The sequence below is a fragment of the Geotrypetes seraphini genome, chromosome 1 (genome assembly GCF_902459505.1).
Source record: "Geotrypetes seraphini chromosome 1, aGeoSer1.1, whole genome shotgun sequence".
Lineage (NCBI taxonomy): Eukaryota > Metazoa > Chordata > Amphibia > Gymnophiona > Dermophiidae > Geotrypetes > Geotrypetes seraphini.
This window is the reverse complement of record NC_047084.1, coordinates 23,796,688-23,815,765: the sequence shown is the minus strand read 5'-3', so window position 1 is coordinate 23,815,765 and position 19,078 is coordinate 23,796,688. Positions and strand designations below refer to the sequence as shown.

The window sequence follows — 19,078 nt, the reverse complement described above, 5'->3', positions numbered from 1 at the left end:
GCCTGCCCGGTCGAACGGAACGATTAAATTTTTTTTTTTAAAACACAATAAAACACAACGAAAATCAGCGATTAAGATATAAAACCAAAACCGCGGACTTAGAAGGCACAAGTGAAGAAAACTTCGCGCAGAGAGTCGAAGACGGACTTCTCGGCTCCGCGGAAAAGTAAGAACTGAGGAGACACGCCCTGGTTTGGGCAGGAAGGCACTCGCGCATGCGCGGTGCGGGCGACTCGAAACTTTGAGTTTTTCTTCAAAAAAGCATCCGCATCGGAGCTCCGTTGGATCACGTCACCCATTAGTGAGAATATCTGCCTGCTTGTCCTGGAATAATAGAAGTAAAGGATTTTTCATGCTCAGACAATTTCTTGGTGGTTGCCTCAATAGATTCATCAAAGAGGTCATTGCCTGCACAAGGACTATTAGCCAAGTGGTCCTGAAGATTAGGATCCATGTCAATGGTACGAAGCCAGGCAAGGCGGCGCATTGCTACAGAACAAGCAGCCGCCCTGGAAGACAACTCAAAGGCATCGTAAGAAGACTGAAGTAGATGTAATCTGAGTTGTGCTAGAGAAGCTATGACTTCTTGAAATTCAAAGTGCTTTTGAATATGTAAATAACTGAGAAATTTAGGCAAAAGAGCAATGAGGAACTCAAAATAAGTGATAAAATGGAAATTGTAATTAAGGACTTTAGAGGACATCATGACATTTTGATAGATGCGACGTCCAAACTTGTCCATGGTTTTCCCTTCCCTTCCAGGAGGAACAGTAGCATAAACCTTGGAAGGATGGGACCTTTTCAAGGAGGACTCCACAAGTGGGATTGGTGAGATAACTGTGAATTCTTAAGTCCTTTGCAATGGAGAGTTTTATATCTGGAGTCTAATTTGCCTGGAACATCTGGAATTGCATAAGGAGCCCCCAGATATCTGGTTAAAGTCTGAAACAAAAGCTTGTGAAGAGGAAGCTTAAGTGACTGCTGGAGGTTGAGGAAGATGCATGACTTCGAGATATTCCTTATAGTATTTGGAACCAGCATCCAATTGAAGGTCCAAGTCAATAGCCATCTGACAAAGAAAAGAGGAGAAAGATAGCTGATCCGCCAATGCCTTGCCTCAAGAGGGACTCGAGGTTGTCAAGGCAGCCTGGGTCAAAGATGAAGCTTCGGCAGGAAAAAAGGCATCAATCGAAACCTCTGAGTCCTCGAGGTGTGGAAGTGGGGACCTCAATCGAGGAGTCGGTGGTCTAGTAGAACTGGAAGGTGTAGATTGAGGCTTAGTTGAAGAAGGACGCTCTTTGGAAGAAGAGCTATGTCTGGAAGTATGCCTCAAGGAAGGCCTCAATCGTCGGTGAGAATGGTGCTTGGAAGCAGATCTCAAAGATCAAGGAGACTTTGCCCCGGAGATGGAAGAGGTCGATGCCACCAAGGAATGGATAGGGCTGGAAGCTGTGGATCAAAGCTCCAGAGGCTTGATGGAGGAACCTCGAAGCACTCCCAAAGACTCTGCTCCTTGTATGGAGTGTCAAGGCACTTGCAAAGAATCTGCTCCTTGCTTCACGTGCATAGATGCAGACCAGACACTCGCAGAGACTCTGCTCCCTACATAGAGTGTGTAAGCTCAGACTGAGGCATAGGAAGAGGCTCGACCTCGCTGGAGTCTGCAGAATGCCCAGGCTGGATTACAGTAACAAGCTTCGGTCCCATATTAGTGAGGAACTGAATGAATTGCTTCTCTAACATGGTCTGGAAAGAAGCCGGCAAGGATGGATCCGCATCGAAAACTGGATCACCTGCTTTGGCTGGAGGTTCCACAGAGGCAATGGAAATGTGCTTCGACTTGGAAGTCTTAGGCACCTTAAGCACCACCGAAGGAACTTTCTGCTGAGCTATCTGACCTGAGGATACAGGGGAAGATACAGCAGACGTCGTCGAGGAAAGAGCAGCTGCAAACAAAGAAGGTCTGATGAGGCTCAAGGTCGAAACAGTGGAGGCAGGAGGACCCTCGGTCGAAGGTGAGACTGAGTTTGGCTTCGGAGTCGAGGAAGTGGTCGAATCCATCCCAAAGAGCTTCTCCACTGAAAGTAGATGATGTGTAAGGGCTTGAGGTTGAAGAATAGCACAGCGCTCGCACGACTTCGGGTGATAGGCACCTACTGCGTGGGTCTGTGAGAGAAATTACATGCTGACACTGGCTACACTTCATGAAGCCTGTTGCTGGCCGGGACATAGGAGGAAAAACAGCCATCGCAAAGTCGAAGCCCCTGGGCTGCGGCCGAGCGGCCTGGAAGAATTAATTTTTTTTTTTTTTTAACTAGAAATAAAAGAAATACAGAGATTCGTGAAGAGAAATAGCACAAACCGCGGTGAGAGAAGGCACGAAGTAAGTAAGTTAAATGCAGAGAGTCAAAGAGGGACTTCTCAGCTCTGCGGAAAACTGAGAACTGAGGAGACGTGCCCTGTGCTGGGCGGGAAGGCACTCGCGCATGCGTAGTTCGGCTGACTCGAAACTTCTAGTTTCCACAAGCAAGTCTGCCTGCGAGGCTTCCGCATTGGGGCTCCATCGATGACGTCACCCATATGTGAGAATAGGCTGCCTGCTTGTCCTGGGTTAATGCTTTTCACCAGAAATGTGCTTGCATTACACCGAAACGCTGCCAGCATTCACCTGAGAGCCCCTAAATGCGATTTTCATGTAAATTGGGCAGAAGGTTCAAGGGGGTTCTCCACTAAGGCAAAAGGCATTGCTTCCATGCAAATTTAGCCCCCCTTCGCGGGAACCCTGCTGTGTAACAGACATCCATCCACCACAAACATGACATGAAATCAATTCATCCCAACCTGGGAAGGTCATCTATGAAGTTTGGAGCAAAAACAAAGCTCTAACTATAAAAAAATATTGATTTATTCAAATCGAGAAAATCCAAGATGGCAGCTGGGTGTTGATTTTGTAATAAAATCACCGGGAAAGGAACAGGAATCCCCAGAAAATGGCGATTTTAGGATTTAGAGGAGAGGGAGGTTAGACCAAGCAAGGAAACCACCCAAAACATGCTGTGTCACTGTTTCTCACTGTTCCATTATGCTGAATGAGAGACATGCCGGCAATGTAGGGAGATCAAATGCCAGCATGTATTTATTTAAAAATTTATATACCGCATACAACTATGCGATTTCCAAATGACATACATAGAATCTTGTTTCCCTCCGATTGTCACGTATAACGGACATATCAAGACAACATCGTTAATCATCCTCAGGAAGCAGTAAAGCTGGATTTCAAGTCTTCTGACTGCCCTGACCACCACAGCCAGTGACCTCCGCCACCCTCGGATACGTCGCACAACCATCTGGCAGAGGAATGCCGTCCACCTCTGATACCCGGCACATCTCCATGGAACCGCTCAGCCTGTGCTACACCCACTAGTAGACGAACCTGGGGTGAGCAGGCTCCCAATCCTGGAGCCCTGACCAGTCTTACAGGCTGTCCAGGGGGCTTACTGCCAGCGAGGGAACCCCCCAGAAGCAATGTTCTCCAACCGTTTGCGCCGCAAGGATGTCCCCGCAGGGAACCTCCACAGCACAATGGCCGACCCGCAAGGGAAATATCAAAAACATTACTGAAACTATCCAAAAAAAACATGAGCAGAAGAAATAAGCTCCTACAGGCTTGGCATATAGAAAGCAAGACTGGATTCTACTGAGCATGCTCCAAGATATGCTAGCAGAGGGGAAGGGTTATGGCTTCAATCATCTGAAGCTTTCTACAGTGCCCGGCAGTCAGATGCATAAAAACCATTGGTCCCAGAATAAAGTGGGATTGTGCAAGAACTGAGGATCATGATTAGGCTTAAATAGAACAACGTTAGCATCTAAAAAAGAGTCACTAATGTCAGTGGATGAGATAGCAAATCTTGATAGTACATAGAAAGTTTTGGGATAATAAAAGTGCTGAAAACTTTGAAAAACTCTGCTGGAAGGCCATCAGGTTCAGGTGTTTTACAGGAGATCATCTTTTTTTTATAGCTGTCAATTTCTTCATCAGAGATGGGCAGCTGTATGAGATCACACGAAGGAGCAGAAAATTTGGGTAATACAACAGATTTGAAAAATTCAGAAATATTTTCAGCTGTTGCGGTGGACTCAGATTTATAAAGCATGTTGTAGAAAGAGTTAAATGAAACGAGGATATCAGCTGATAATGATCCATTAGAAGTTTTTATGGCTGTTATTCTTTGTTTAACCCTTTTGCCTTTGAGATATGAAGCCAATATATTCCCTGATACCAGATTTATTTGCAGAAGTATAGAAGGTTTAAAGTATATTGCTGAAGCTTGATTACTGTTGCAGTTTTTGTAGACTATTATTTTTGGTATTTATGTATAAAGTGGACTCTAGAGTTTAAATTTCAGACTCCAGCTGCTGTAGTTCCCTTTTTTGGTTTTTCTTTTGAAATGCATTACAACTTATATTTTCACCTCTCAACCAAACTTTACATAGAAACATAACAGCAGATAAAGGCAAAATGGCCCATCTAGTTTACCCATCCCAGTAACCATCATCTCTTTCTCAAGAGAAATCCCACTTGCCTATCCCAGGCCCTCTTGAATTCAAACACATTCTCTGTTTCCACTACCTCTTGTAGGCTTCCCAAACAGTTTAAAAAAAAAAAAAAAAAAGCATTGTTGGTGTGATATTATTGATGAAAGAGGAGCTGAAAGAGGGGAGAAAGAAAGAAGGAATCGGAGAAGCAGGGCAGGCAAGAGTGAGGGGCAGAGGCGAGAGATAGCACCGCCCACCCCTCTGACGTCAGCCAGGCACAGATCCGAAGCTCCCCCTTAAAAGGGGAGGAGCCAATGGCACTCAGCCGTTCAGCGCACGTCGAAGGTGAGCGTTAAAGGCGCTCGCCTTAGCGAGAGCGCCTTTGCGAAGGGGCGAGTCACTACACGAGTAGCAGGCAGAGAGAGAGAGAGAGGACACCAGCAGCAGGCAGAGAGGGAGAGAGAGAGGACATCAGCAGCAGGCAGAGAGGGAGAGAGAGAGAGAGAGAGAGAGGGAGGACACCAGCAGCAGGCAGAGAGGGAGAGAGAGAGAGGGAGGACACCAGCAGCAGGCAGAGAGGGGGGGAGAGAGAGAGGGAGGACACCAGCAGCAGGCAGAGAGGGAGGGAGAGAGAGGGAGGACACCAGCAGCAGGCAGAGAGGGAGGGAGAGAGAGGGAGGACACCAGCAGCAGGCAGAGAGGGAGGACACCAGCAGCAGGCAAAGAGAGAGAGGGAGAGAGAGGGAGGACACCAGCAGCAGGCAAAGAGAGAGAGAGAGAGCGAGGACACCAGCAGCAGGCACAGAGAGAGAGAGAGAGAGAGAGAGAGAGAGGACACCAGCAGCAGGCAGAGAGACAGACAGAGAGAGACAGAGACACAGACAAAGACAGACAGAGAGAGAACACCAGCATTCTTTTGTTCAAGGATTGTTGCTCCAGTCACTGCTCCATGCTTTGCCCGACCATGGCAGCAGGAAGTAAAGTGCATCCGATTGCAGAGATCATCTTGAGAGGAGCAATTCCTGAAGCAGGCACAGGTACACTCTTGTCAAGGAACCACATCTATTGTGGATACCATGGATTCCAGTAGTTGAAGATACTGCCAAATTTGCCACAGGAGCTTAGTTTGTTATGCCAGGAGGTTCTTCTTCACACAGAGGGTTGTGGACACATGGAACGCACTCCCGGAGGAAGTGGTCGGGCTACGGGGATTCAAAGGGGGATTGGATGGATTCCTGAAGGATAGGGGGATTGAGGGATACAGATAAGGGTAGATAAGAGTATGGAAAGAGTATAGATAAAAACAAGGGGGCTATAGGGCTAAATCAAGATAACATGACAGGTCATGGACCTGATGGGCCGCCGCGGGTGCGGACTGCTGGGCGCGATGGACCTCTGATCTGACCCAGCGGAGGCAAATTCTTATGTTCTTATGACCCTGTTCTGTGCTATCTTGAAACGGATTCCTAGGTATTCCAGGCACTGAGTCAATATTAATTGGCTCTTCTTGAGATTGACTACCCAGCCAGTCTGTAGGAGTTGGATCACTTGTTCTACCACTGTCACTCCCTCGTCCTTAGAGGGTGTTATGAGCCAATCGTCCAGGCAAGGATGCACCTGAATTCCCACCTTGCATAGGTGCGCTGCCACTACCATCACCTTGGTAAAGGTTCATGGAGCTGTTAGGCCAAAGGGAAGAGCAAAGAATTGGAAATGCTTATCCAGAATATGGAACCTCAAGAACTTTCTGTGAGCCGGAAAGATGGGAATATGCAAGTATACCTCTGTAAGATTCAGAGAAGCAAGGTATTCCCCCAGACAACCGAGGTAATGACCAATTGCACCATTTCCATATAGAAGCAGAGAATCTTAAGGGCTGCATTGACTGACTTTATATACAGAAACGGTCTCAGTTTTCCGAGTCTCTTTTAGGTACAATGAAATATATGGAGTATTTGCCCAAATCCTATTCTCCTTGTAGTACGGGCTCTATGACTCAGAGCAATGAGCCTCTGAAGTGGTTCTTGCAACCAGGCCACCTTTTTCAGCTTCCTGGCCAGAGAAGCAAGAAAGAGGTCCGGGAGGGACCAGCAAATTCTTGCTTGTACCCCCCCCCCCCCAAAAATGACTTCCAGCACCCACTGATCTGAAGAGATTTGTGTCCAGGTCTTCCAGTACTATGCTAGCTTGGCCCCCCCCCCTCCATTTGGGTGAGCAGCTGCTCTCATGGCATCACTGCTGTTCTTTGGAAGCTGCAGAGGAATGGGATATGGACCCTTGGAGACACCTGATGTTCCCGAACCTTTGTCTCTGGCCATGGAATGCCCCTCTCCCCGACCAGCGGCAGACCAGCCTTGAAAAATCAAAGCGCCAACGGCACAAAGCCACTATCGGGCCCCCTCCAGCACCAGCGGGAGTTCCAGTGAGAGGGTGCGTGGGAGCCCTGCTCCGCCCCTCTCCCCGACCAGCGGCAGACCAGCCTTGAAAAATCAAAGCGCCAACAGCGCAAAGCCGTTCAGCGCACCAACGAAGGCGCGTGACAAAGGCGCATGCGCCTTAGTACGCGCCTTCAAGAAGCCACAGGGCAACCAGAAGCACTCTCAACACAGGCACCAAAGACCAACAACAAATTCAACAAAGTGGTGAGTAAAGCAATTCTGATCCCCCCTACCAAGAACAGGAAGGATCCTGAACTCTAAGCTCAACCCATACACCATCTCCTACGATCAACTCAAACAGCATAGACCTCACAAAAAGAAAAAATAAAATAAAATAAATGGCAATGCGTATATCCAAACTCATCCTTATCCGCATACTAATTGCCACATTTATAGCTAAATGGAAAACTGCAGGCTACCAAACACATAACATCCCTATCCTAACAACAACGCACAGAACTATTCAACATACCAGGAAACTCCACACCCCTAGAACGCTAACTCCATGTCCACTATCCAGCCAAGCTAGCATTCCCACTATCTGGGGAAAAAGACCTCCACCTAAGCCTAACACAAGCACACAAAAACACCAAACTTCACCATTAACTATCATCAACACAACCATTACCACCAACACAAAATTCACCGAAATAGCTTGCGCATATATGAACATCAGATCCATCAGCCCAAAGGCCGAATTAATCAAAAACTGGCTGATCAAAGACAACCTAGGCTGCCTCTTCCTAACCGAAACATGGCTCACCTCTGATTCAGACCCAAGCATTACAGAATTCTGCCCAAAGGGATATAAACTAGAGTTAGTATGTCAAGAAAACAGAAGAGGAGGAGGCCTAGCAATCATAATAAAAAACAATCTCAACATCGATGTCCTAACCAAGCACTCCACCCCTTATCTAGATCTACTAGCCTGCCGAATATCTAACAACTCACTCACTGGTAATCTGAACTGTCTTCTATGCTACATTACACCAGTTAAATGGAACACCTCAAAACAAGAACTTGAAGAATTCATCTTCCAGAACTCTCTCTCCTCCACACATAATTTAATTCTCGGAGACATAAATCTCCACTTAGAAGATCAATCATCCAAACAAGCAGCGGATATACTCTCATACCTCAACTCCCTATCCTACCAAATTCTCAATCCAGAACCCACACACGAAAAAGGTCATCAGCTTGACATAGCAGCTTACTCATTTCCAAATCAAAACTCACAAAATATTCACATCTCAAACGGAGCCTGGCACCCTACCCTATGGTCAGACCATTACAAATATTCATTCACTATCAATTGGGCTCAAAATAACAATAAACCCATCCCAAAGAAATCACACATCAAGATCAGACAGAAAATCGAACCTACCACATTCTGGAACCCAGTAGACCCCGAAATAGACTCCAACAACCCCATAGACTTCATAAACAGTTGGCGGACCCTCAGTGAATCTACACTAAATGAACTAGCTCCAATAAAAAACAAAAACAAAATAGACAGACCATCCAACAAATGGTTTGACGACGAACTCTTACACCTAAAAAGGAAATGTAGACAATTAGAAAGGACATGGAAAAAACAGAAACATAATCACACCAAAGACGAATGGAAAATCCAAATCAAACAATACAACACCAAACTGAAGGAAAAACGGAAAAACTACTACTCCAAACTCATAGGCACAGAAAAACCAGACACAAGAAAACTCTTTGACATCGTAAGAAATCTCACTGATACCAAACCATTCCTCGCCACCCAGGGAAACCAAACTCCAACAGCCACCCAATTAGCGGACTTTTTCAAACACAAAATCACAACCAGATCCACATTCAACAATTCACGAACCAACATAGAAGAAATTCGAATCAATCCTATAATAGATGAAGCAATCTCAGCAGACAGGATCTGGACAAACTTCCCAATGATACAATGGTCAGACTTGGACAGGCTTTACAAAAAATACAGCAAATCCTCATGTGACTTGAACAACTGTCCCCCATACTTACTAGCCACAGCTTCCACCAAATTTAAAGCTAACCTCACACTATGGCTACAAAATAAACTAAAGGAAGGTCATTTCCCACCGGAATTAGGAGAAATCATAATTACTCCCATCCTGAAAGATCCCAAAGATCCTATAGACAATCCTGCAAACTATAGACCAATCGCCTCTATCCCATTATACATCAAACTAACAGAAGGTCTTGTCGCACAACATCTTTCCAACTACCTTGAGGACCATCACATATTGCATCCATCACAATCTGGCTTCAGAACTAACCATAGCACAGAAACTCTACTGATATCACTATTAGACACAGCCCGACAACACCTCAGCAAAGGAAACAAGCTCCTTCTCATTCAATTCGATCTCTCTGCTGCATTTGACCTGGTAGACCATCCCACACTACTCCAGATATTAAACACAATAGGAATCTCAGGTAATGTTCTCAACTGGTTCCAAGGCTTCCTTGAAACTCGAACATACAGAGTCAAGTCAAAAGAGCACCTATCCGACCCATGGTCAAACCCATGTGGAGTACCACAAGGATCACCATTATCACCCATACTATTCAACCTCTTCATAGCCTCCCTAGGCACAACCCTAGACGCCCTAAACACAGTATCTTTCAGCTACGCGGATGATGAGGACGAACGAGTGGCTACAGGGATGGTGCCGGGATATGAACTTCGGATTCCTAAACCATGGGGAAGCGCTACAAGGACTTCAGGGACCAGACGGACTCCATCTGACCAGTAGGGGTAAGAACGTCTTCGGACACCGACTAGCCCGCCTGCTTCACAGGGCTTTAAACTAGGTAAGTCGGGGGAGGGTACCCATTCACATATTAGTGCAGAAAGGAATTATCCTGATGAGGTGAGTCGAAACTCCGCTTCCATGTCCAAGGTAAGTACCCACATTGCAAACAGTTCTTTGGGAGTCACACAGACTCGGGTAGGATACGCCTCACAGGGACTTAGCAAACACAAGATATGGGGGGCCATGTATGTCAATGCACACAGTTTAGGTAACAAAATTCTAGAATTGGAGGCTGAAATAACGAATGCTGACCTAGATGTGGTGGCAATATCTGAAACTTGGTTCACGGACTCACATGGGTGGGATATGGCTATACCGGGCTACAATCTACTTCGTCAGGACAGAGAGGGCAGGTTAGGAGGGGGGGTAGCTCTATACATTAAAGAGGACATCAAAACCACCAGGATCACAGATGTCAAGTACACCGGGGAGTCCCTCTGGGTAAACCTGGCAAGAGGCAGAGAAAAATGCCTGTATCTAGGTGTGGTTTACAGACCCCCAAGACAACTGGAAGACATGGACGCAGAATTAATTGAAGACATAGAGAATATCACTCTACGAGGAGAAGCTGTACTGCTAGGGGACTTCAATATGCCTGATGCAGACTGGAATTCATTTTCAGCGACAACCAGCGGTAGCAGGAGGCTCTTAACCTCCATAAAGGGAGCACGTCTCAAACAAATGGTAACGGAGCCCACTAGGGCCCAGGCGATCCTCGACTTGGTACTCACCAACGGGGAAAGCGTTTCAGAGGTCTCAGTAGGAGATACGCTAGCCTCCAGCGACCACAATATAGTATGGTTCAACCTTAGGAAAGGCTTCCCTAGATCAAACACGAAAACAAAGGTACTCAATTTCCGGGACACAGACTTCGCACGCATGGGAGATTTCGTCCATCAGACGCTGCAGGACCAGGCGGAGACCGATGATGTAGAAGCTAAGTGGTTAACACTGAAATCAACCATACATGAAGCAACTAGCCGCTTCATAAAATCAGTAAATAAACGACAAAGAAACAATAAACCCCAATGGTTCACCGCGGAGATCTCGCACCTCATTAAGGAGAAGAAAAAAGCGTTTCTCTCCTACAAGCGCACGGAGAAAAGAGAGGCAAAAGTAGAATATAGGACCAGGTCTACAGCGGTCAAAATGGCAGTTAGGGAGGCAAAACTTCAAGTGGAAGAAATTCTGGCAAAAAACATTAAAAAGGGGACAAATCCTTCTTCAGGTATATTAGTGACAGAAAAAGGAACACAGGCGGGATAGTACGCCTTAGAAGACCGGACGGAAGTTACATGGAAGCAGATTCCAATAAAGCCGAACTACTGAACGAATACTTCTGCTCAGTCTTCACCTGTGAGGCACCGGGACACGGTCCCCAGTCGAAGGCAACACAAAGCACAGAAGACCCGTTTCAGAATTTTGAGTTCACACCAGGTGAAGTTTACAGTGAACTGGCAAGACTCAAGGTGAACAAAGCCATGGGACCAGACAATTTGCACCCAAGAATGCTCAGAGAATTGAGCGATGTCCTGGCGAAATCGTTTTCTGAGCTATTCAATCTCTCCCTAAGTAAGGGGAAAGTTCCCCTGGACTGGAAATTAGCTAATGTCGTTCCTCTGCATAAAAAGGGTTGCAGAGCAGAGGCTGCGAATTATAGACCGGTGAGTCTCACATCAATAGTGTGCAAACTCATGGAAACACTAATTAAAAGCAAATTGGACACCATCTTGAATGAAGGGAATCTTCGGGATCCCAGTCAGCATGGATTCACCAAGGGTAGGTCCTGCCAATCCAATCTCATCAGCTTCTTTGACTGGGTAACAAGAAAGTTGGACTTGGGAGAGTCTTTGGACGTCGTGTACCTGGACTTCAGGAAAGCTTTTGACAGTGTCCCACACCGCAGGCTGCTAAGCAAGATGGAATCGATGGGGTTAGGAGAGACACTAACTGCATGGGTCAATGATTGGCTGAGTGGCAGACTTCAGAGGGTGTTGGTTAATGGTACCCTCTCTAAAACATCGGAGGTGACCAGTGGAGTGCCGCAGGGCTCGGTCCTGGGTCCACTCCTTTTCAACATATTCATAGGGGATCTGACTCAAGGGCTTCAAGGTAAAATAACACTATTCGCCGATGACGCCAAACTATGTAATATAGTAAGTGAATGCAGTTTACAGAATTATATGGCGCAGGACCTGCTTACATTGGAAAGTTGGTCCTCAACCTGGCAGCTAGGCTTCAATGCTAAGAAATGTAAGGTCATGCACCTAGGAAGCGGAAATCCATGCAGGACGTACTTCTTGAACGGAGAAACTTTAACTAGGACTTCAGCAGAACGAGATTTAGGAGTAATCATCAGTGCAGACATGAAAACTGCCAATCAAGTGGAGAAGGCTTCATCTAAGGCAAGGCAGATATTGGGTTGTATCAATAGAAGTTTCGTCAGCCGAAAGCCTGAAGTCATAATGCCGTTGTAGAGGGCCATGGTGAGACCTCATCTGGAGTACTGTGTGCAATTCTGGAGGCCACATTACAGTAAAGATGTGCGCAGAATTGAATCGGTTCAACGGACGGCCACCAGGATGATCTCGGGGCTCAAGGGTCTCTCGTACGAAGAGAGACTGAACAAATTGCAGCTCTACACTCTTGAGGAACGTAGGAAGAGGGGAGACATGATCGAAACATTTAAGTACCTCACGGGACGTGTCGAAGTGGAAGATGATATTTTCTTTCTCAAGGGACCCTCGGCCACAAGAGGGCACCCGCTCAAACTCAGGGGCGGAAAATTTCATGGCGACACCAGAAAGTATTTTTTCACAGAGAGAGTGGTTGATCATTGGAACAAGCTTCCAGTGCAGGTGATCGAGGCAGACAGCGTGCCAGACTTTAAGAATAAATGGGATACCCATGTGGGATCCCTACGAGGGTCAAGATAAGGAAATTGGGTCATTAGGGCATAGACAGGGGGTGGGTAAGCAGAGTGGGCAAACTTGATGGGCTGTAGCCCTTTTCTGCCGTCATCTTCTATGTTTCTATGATATAACTATCCTACTCCCCTTTAACATTCAAGACCCCTTACCCACAAACCACCTAAAAACAATAATGGAAACGGTAGAAAAATGGATGTCAAGTCATAAACTAAAATTGAACTCGGACAAAACTAAATTCCTACTACTAGAGAAGGGAAAAAAACCATCTCTCACAGAATTGGAACTAAACTCAAACAGGTACCTAATGCAAAGCACACTTAAGATCCTGGGAATACAACTAGACAGAAATTGCACAATGCAGACTCAAATCCACAAAATCGTCCAAAGCGCATTCTTCACAATGCATAACCTAAGAAAAATTAGAAAATACTTCAACAAAGATCAATACAAGATATTAGTACAATCCCTAGTACTAAGTATAGTAGATTACTGCAACAGCCTCTACCTATCATGCCCAAACTACATGATAAAACAACTACAAACTGTCCAGAACACGGCCCTCAGACTCATCTACTCCCTCGGCAAATATGATCACATCACCAATGCATACCTAGACTCACACTGGCTACCAATAAAAGCAAGATCCCAGTTCAAATTCTACTGTCTACTGTACAAAGTAACACACGGAACAGCACCCAGCTACCTAAACAACAGACTATACCGTAACCTCTCACACAGATCAAGGAGAACTAAGAACCTATTCATTTACCCCCCTCTCAACGGTACACGACGCAAGAAACTGTACGACAGCCTCTTGGCGACACAGGCAGCAAAAATTGACACTACCATCTCCAATCTACTGATCAAATCAACAGACATTAAAATATTCCGAAAAGAAATCAAAACTCATCTCTTCAAAAAACACTTCCCATCATCATAACCTCACTACAGCACTAGAAAATACTCTCATGAACATCACCAACACCACCACAACAACACCTCAACATTGTACAACCCACAACTATATCCCAACTGTATAATTTATTTTCATCACAATAACCTATTATAAATCTACTCTTTGTTTTTCTATTCTCCTGGACATATTCCAGACTAACAATTGTAACATGATACATTCTTGACTCTATATACTGTTAATACTCCTGGAAATGTTCCAGTCTTCTAACTTGTAATCCGCTTAGAACCACAAGGCACAAGCGGAATAGAAATCACTAATGTAATGTAATGTAATGTAATGTAATAATCTACTCTGCAATCCTGTGCATCCATGAGGACTGTACCCCCTTCACTAGGGAGTGAGGTTCGCTTTGTAACCTGCGCAACAAGCAAATCCATTTTAGGTGTAGCAAGCCACTGTTGAAACTCAGCATCCATCAGGTAATGCTTAGCCATAGACTTAGCTACCCTTAAAGGTCCCTTGGGAACACTCCACTGATTTGTTAACATTTCAGCAATCTCTGAATGCGAGGGAAAGCAGGCATTCTGTTCTTTGGTGCTACTCATGAGCGAGCACCAAGCCGTGGAGGCCTGAGGCAGCTCCAACTTTTGTTCCTGAAGCAAACCAAATCTTTCAGGCTAGAAGGTTTGAATAACCTTGGCACCCTCAGATCCTCTCCGAGATCCAGGGCTGCCACCTGATCGTGGTGAGCCTCTCCCAGCTGGGATGCTGAATCTCCCAGCGCTGAGAACCCTGAATGAGAAATTAAAGGCATGGTCTCTGAACATTCATCCTTTGAGTCCACCAGAGCATGAGTCCCTGAGAAATCAGCATGGCTCATTGAGGTAGACTCTGCCTTTAGCTAAAAATCCTGGTGCTACCTCTTCTGAGACCTCCACAGTGTTAGGTCAGCTTTTAAAACCTATAAAGGCTTCATACATCATATGTATGAATTAAAGGAAACACCTCCCCCTCTGATTTTTCCCATAGGCTGGAATAGTCTTATTCACTGTGCTATGCTGCTATGCTAGCCTCAGATCAGAGGTGAGAGAAGACTTCTGCCTAAGACAAGCATGCTTATTTCTTTGGACTGACATCCAGTCCCTGAGTGGAACTGGACCCTTAGATCTCCACCCCGGGGGGGAGGGAGGGGGAAGATGCAGTCAGCTCCAATACTGGATAAACCGCCACAGGACCCACTTAGTCTGCACTCAAGCAAACTGCAAACAGAACCTGGGGTAAGCCACTCAAGCTCACTGCGGACGAACCTGAGGCGAGATTGCTCCCAGGGGTATGGACCCTAAGCTCTGAAAACTACTGATGCAAACTGGCCACAGAGGAATCATGTAAGGCATGTACCTGAGGGTTCAGACCTCAGCCCTGAGCGTCTTTATCTTCTCACAGCCAGAGATGCCCTGGGGTGACCGGGTCCTATGAAACATCAAAAGCTTCTGACCAGATTTCTTTTTTTTCAAGGTTTTTTTTTTGGTTTTTGTTTTTTTTTTAAATTAAGCATGAAACTCGAGAACAGACAAGCTCTCTACTCCTTGCTTGTAGAAAGTAAGACTGAGGGGGAGGAGCTCATCCCAGAGTGATGGGAGATGGAGCATGAAAACAAACAGTTGGCTCTCTACAACCCTGGCAACTAGTGGGTTTAAAACCTGGTGGGTCAAAACTACCAGTAAGCCAACTACGTTTTAGGTGGATAATTATATACATACACTAGTCTTTAAGCCCGTTACATTAACGGGTGCTAAAGTAGATGTCTGTCTGTCTGGGTATTTTTTTTCTTTGTCTCTCTCTCCTTGCATGCTGCCTGTCATTTTTTCTGTCTGTGAATCTCCCTGTGCCTCCTTCCTATGTCCTTAGTGCCCCTTCCTATGTCCATAGTGCCCCCAGTGCCCCTTTCTATGTCCTTAGTGCCCCCTGAGTCTCTTTCCTCCCCCCCCTCCGATGGCAGCCTGCCTTCCATTGAAACCCCCCACCCCCTCCGTTGCCTCCCATCCCCCTTCCATTGAAGCCCCCCATCCCTCCTCCGATGCCAGCCTGCCTGCCTCCCATTCCCCTTCCACTGAACCCCCCCCCCCGATGCCTGCCTGCCTGCCTGCCTCCCATCCCCCTGAGCAGCATGTTTTTAACCCCCCCCCGTGCTGACCCTAGGAACATCACTAACATGCCACGACTCCCCCTTCCCCCCAACCTTAGGCACACTACTAACACGCCGCGACTCCCCCCCCCACCACCGATCTTACCCGGCACAACAGAAACCCCCGTTGACCCTCCCACCGCTACACGGCTGACAAACCCGGCAGCTGCAGCAGCGTCATCAGGGAAGCGGCAGAGGAAATTAGGCCAGTAGAAGACCCGAAGCAGCGTTTAGTGTGCCTGGGACGCTGCTGCTCCTGCCGGGTTTGTCAGCCGTGTAGCGGTGGGAGGGTCAACGGGGGTTTCAGTTGTGCCGGGTAGGGTCGTTGGGGGGGGTGGGGGTGGGGTTAAGTCGCAGCGTGTTAGTGGTGTAACTTAGGGTCGGCGGCGGGAGGGGGAAGTCACAGCTGTTACCTGGCTGAAAACACATCCGCACAGCCAGCGACCGCTGTCTTTCTGCCTCTGCCGGCGGGAACCGCCAGGGCCTGGGTGCGGCAGGGAAGGGGGGTCTTACTCTTGCCTAGCCGAGGCCAAATCCCGGGCCTGCTCTCCTTCCCCTAAGTCCGGCCCCTCACTCCGCGCCATCTAGCGCATGCGCACTCGTGCCGCCGTGACAGATCAGGGAACACGCGGCGCGAGTGCGCATGCGCGCTTAACATTTTATTATTATAGATAAATATAAAGCACGCAAAGCAACAGTTGTTCAACTACTGAATCTTCATAATATATTTAAGGAAACAGCATAGTCTACTTAGTTTACACTTTAATTTACCTTATTTTTGGGCTGCTGTGTTTGAAGAACTGTAAAAATTTTGGAATCATAATATTGAGAGGTCTATCCAACACATCGCTATCCAAAATTTCAGCAGAATCTTCACATATCTTTTGAAGAGCTCCAAATGCTCCCTTAAAAGAAAGAACATACACAATCATTCTTAATTTCAATACAGGGACAAAATTCCTAATATCAGAAATGTAAGCTGTGTTAAACATTTGTGAAACTTTTAGGATTATATAAAAAATAAATCAGTTCCAGGATGCACTAAGCATTTCAAACCTTTTCAAGCACAATGCACATTAACCTCCAAAAAGCAAGTGATGTGGGCATGAGAAACGACTTATGATTCAAAGGAAAACTAAGGAAGCACTGGAAGCTCCAGAGGTAAGAAAGACTCAGGTAGAGGATCAGGGAGAGGGTACTACGTGCACAGTGTTGCACAAAGCAGGGTCTGGCTATCCATGGCCTACATACTACCTTGTTAATTCTCATACCCCACAGCTCATGCTATATCTAGGAAAAAGAGGCACATATAAGTACACATACCCATGCTCAGAAACGAATTCCTTCATCTTTAGGAGCCACCATAGATCTCTTATTGCTGTAAGTCACAGACTATACGCTAATTCAGACCTAGCATTAGATAGTGCTGACTTTTCTCCATGGCACAGCTGATCAGGTCGGAAGACCCACTGACAGGGAAATATTTAAGATGCCTTATAGCTCATCATAAAACAAAACAAAGAAAATGCAACCTTTATGACTTGTGAACATTTTTTCATATATGTTTCCGTTATTGTGGATTGTAGTTATGATTTTAGATTCATAGAATCTAGTCACCGATTACTAAAAAACTAGAGAGTCAGGAGAAAAGTATTAATGGAATTAACATCCATAAAAGTAGAAGGTTGTTTTATTTAATGCCTCATTTTGAAGAAAAAAAAAAAAAAGAGCACTACTGAAAAGTCATATTTCTCCAAAACACCATGCTGGGTATGTTAAGGCTGAGAGCCCTATGATCACCCACTTCTTTTTCAGAGGACCAAATGTGGAGTTCCCATTCAGGCACTAACCATGTCCAATCCAGCCTAGCTTGCAGAATTCATAGGCTAGAAAACTGCACTTGACAGTAAACAAGCTTCTGTACAGCTCTCATAGTAGCACTATGAAATCATTACTTAAACCAGTCTTCTAATAACATTTAAAAACAGGTATATAGTTGGTGGTATAGAGATCATACAAATCAACAACTTCTCCATTTAAATTTGGACAAATAGGATTGCTGAAAAAGCACAGTTACTTACCGTAACAGGTGTTATCCAGGGACAGCAGGCAGATATTCTTTACGCATGGGTGACGTCACCGACGGAGCCCACGGTACGGACCTTTTTACTAGAAAGTTCTAGTTGGCCGCACCGCGCGTGCGCGAGTGCCTTCCCGCCCGACGGAGGAGAGCGTGGTCCCCAGTTAGTATAAGCCAGCTAAGAAGCCAACCCGGGGAGGAGGGTGGGACGTAAGAATATCTGCCTGCTGTCCCTGGATAACACCTGTTACGGTAAGTAACTGTGCTTTATCCCAGGACAAGCAGGCAGCATATTCTTTACGCATGGGTGACCTCCAAGCTAACAAAGAGGGAGGAGGGATGGTTGGCCATTAGGAAAATAAATTCTGAAGTACAGATTGGCCGAAGTGCCCATCCCGTCTGGAGAAAGCATCCAGACAGTAGTGAGTAGTGAACGTGTGAACTGAGGACCAGGTGGCCGCCTTGCAGATTTCCTCAATGGGTGTGGAACGGAGGAAAGCAACAGAAGCGGCCATAGCTCTTACCCTGTGGGCCGTGACAGCACCGTCTAGTGACAGACCGGCCCGAGCGTAACAGAACGCGATGCAAGCTGCAAGCCAGTTGGATAGCGTCCGTTTAGAGACCGGTCGACCCAAACGATTCGGGTCGAAGGTCAGGAAGAGCTGAGGGGACAAGCGGTGAGCCCTTGTACGATCAAGATAGTAAGCCAGGGCACGCTTGCAGTCAAGACTGTGCAATGCCTGTTCTCCGGGATGTGAATGAGGTTTCGGGAAGAAAACAGGCAACACAATGGACTGGTTGAGGTGAAAAGCTGAGACCACCTTTGGAAGGAACTTTGGATGGGTGCGCAGAACCACCTTGTCATGGTGAAAAATAGTGAACGGTGGATCGGCAACCAGTGCATGAAGCTCACTAACCCTCCTGGCAGAGGTGATGGCAATGAGGAAAAGAACCTTCCATGTCAGAAATTTGAGCGAAGTTGTGGCAAGCGGCTCAAAGGGAGGTTTCATGAGGGCAGATAAAACCACATTCAGGTCCCAGACGACCGGAGGAGGCTTCAGAGGTGGTTTGATGTTGAAGAGGCCCCTCATGAATCGGGAAACCAGAGGGTGAGCCGTGAGAGGTTTTCCTAAGACAGGTTCATGAAATG

The 19,078-nt window shown here is 46.5% G+C and overlaps 1 protein-coding gene across 7 annotated transcripts in view; it reads right to left on the bottom strand.

Annotated features, from left to right (window-relative positions):
• TNPO1 (transportin 1) overlaps nucleotides 1–19,078 on the bottom strand; it is a 560,536-nt gene that overhangs the window by 420,253 nt on the left and 121,205 nt on the right. For all 7 annotated transcript variants that reach the window (XM_033929167.1, XM_033929193.1, XM_033929150.1 and 4 more), the window contains exon 6: nucleotides 16,620–16,753. In XM_033929167.1, the coding sequence (XP_033785058.1) occupies nucleotides 16,620–16,753 (134 nt within the window). The remainder of the gene's footprint in view (nucleotides 1–16,619; nucleotides 16,754–19,078) is intronic.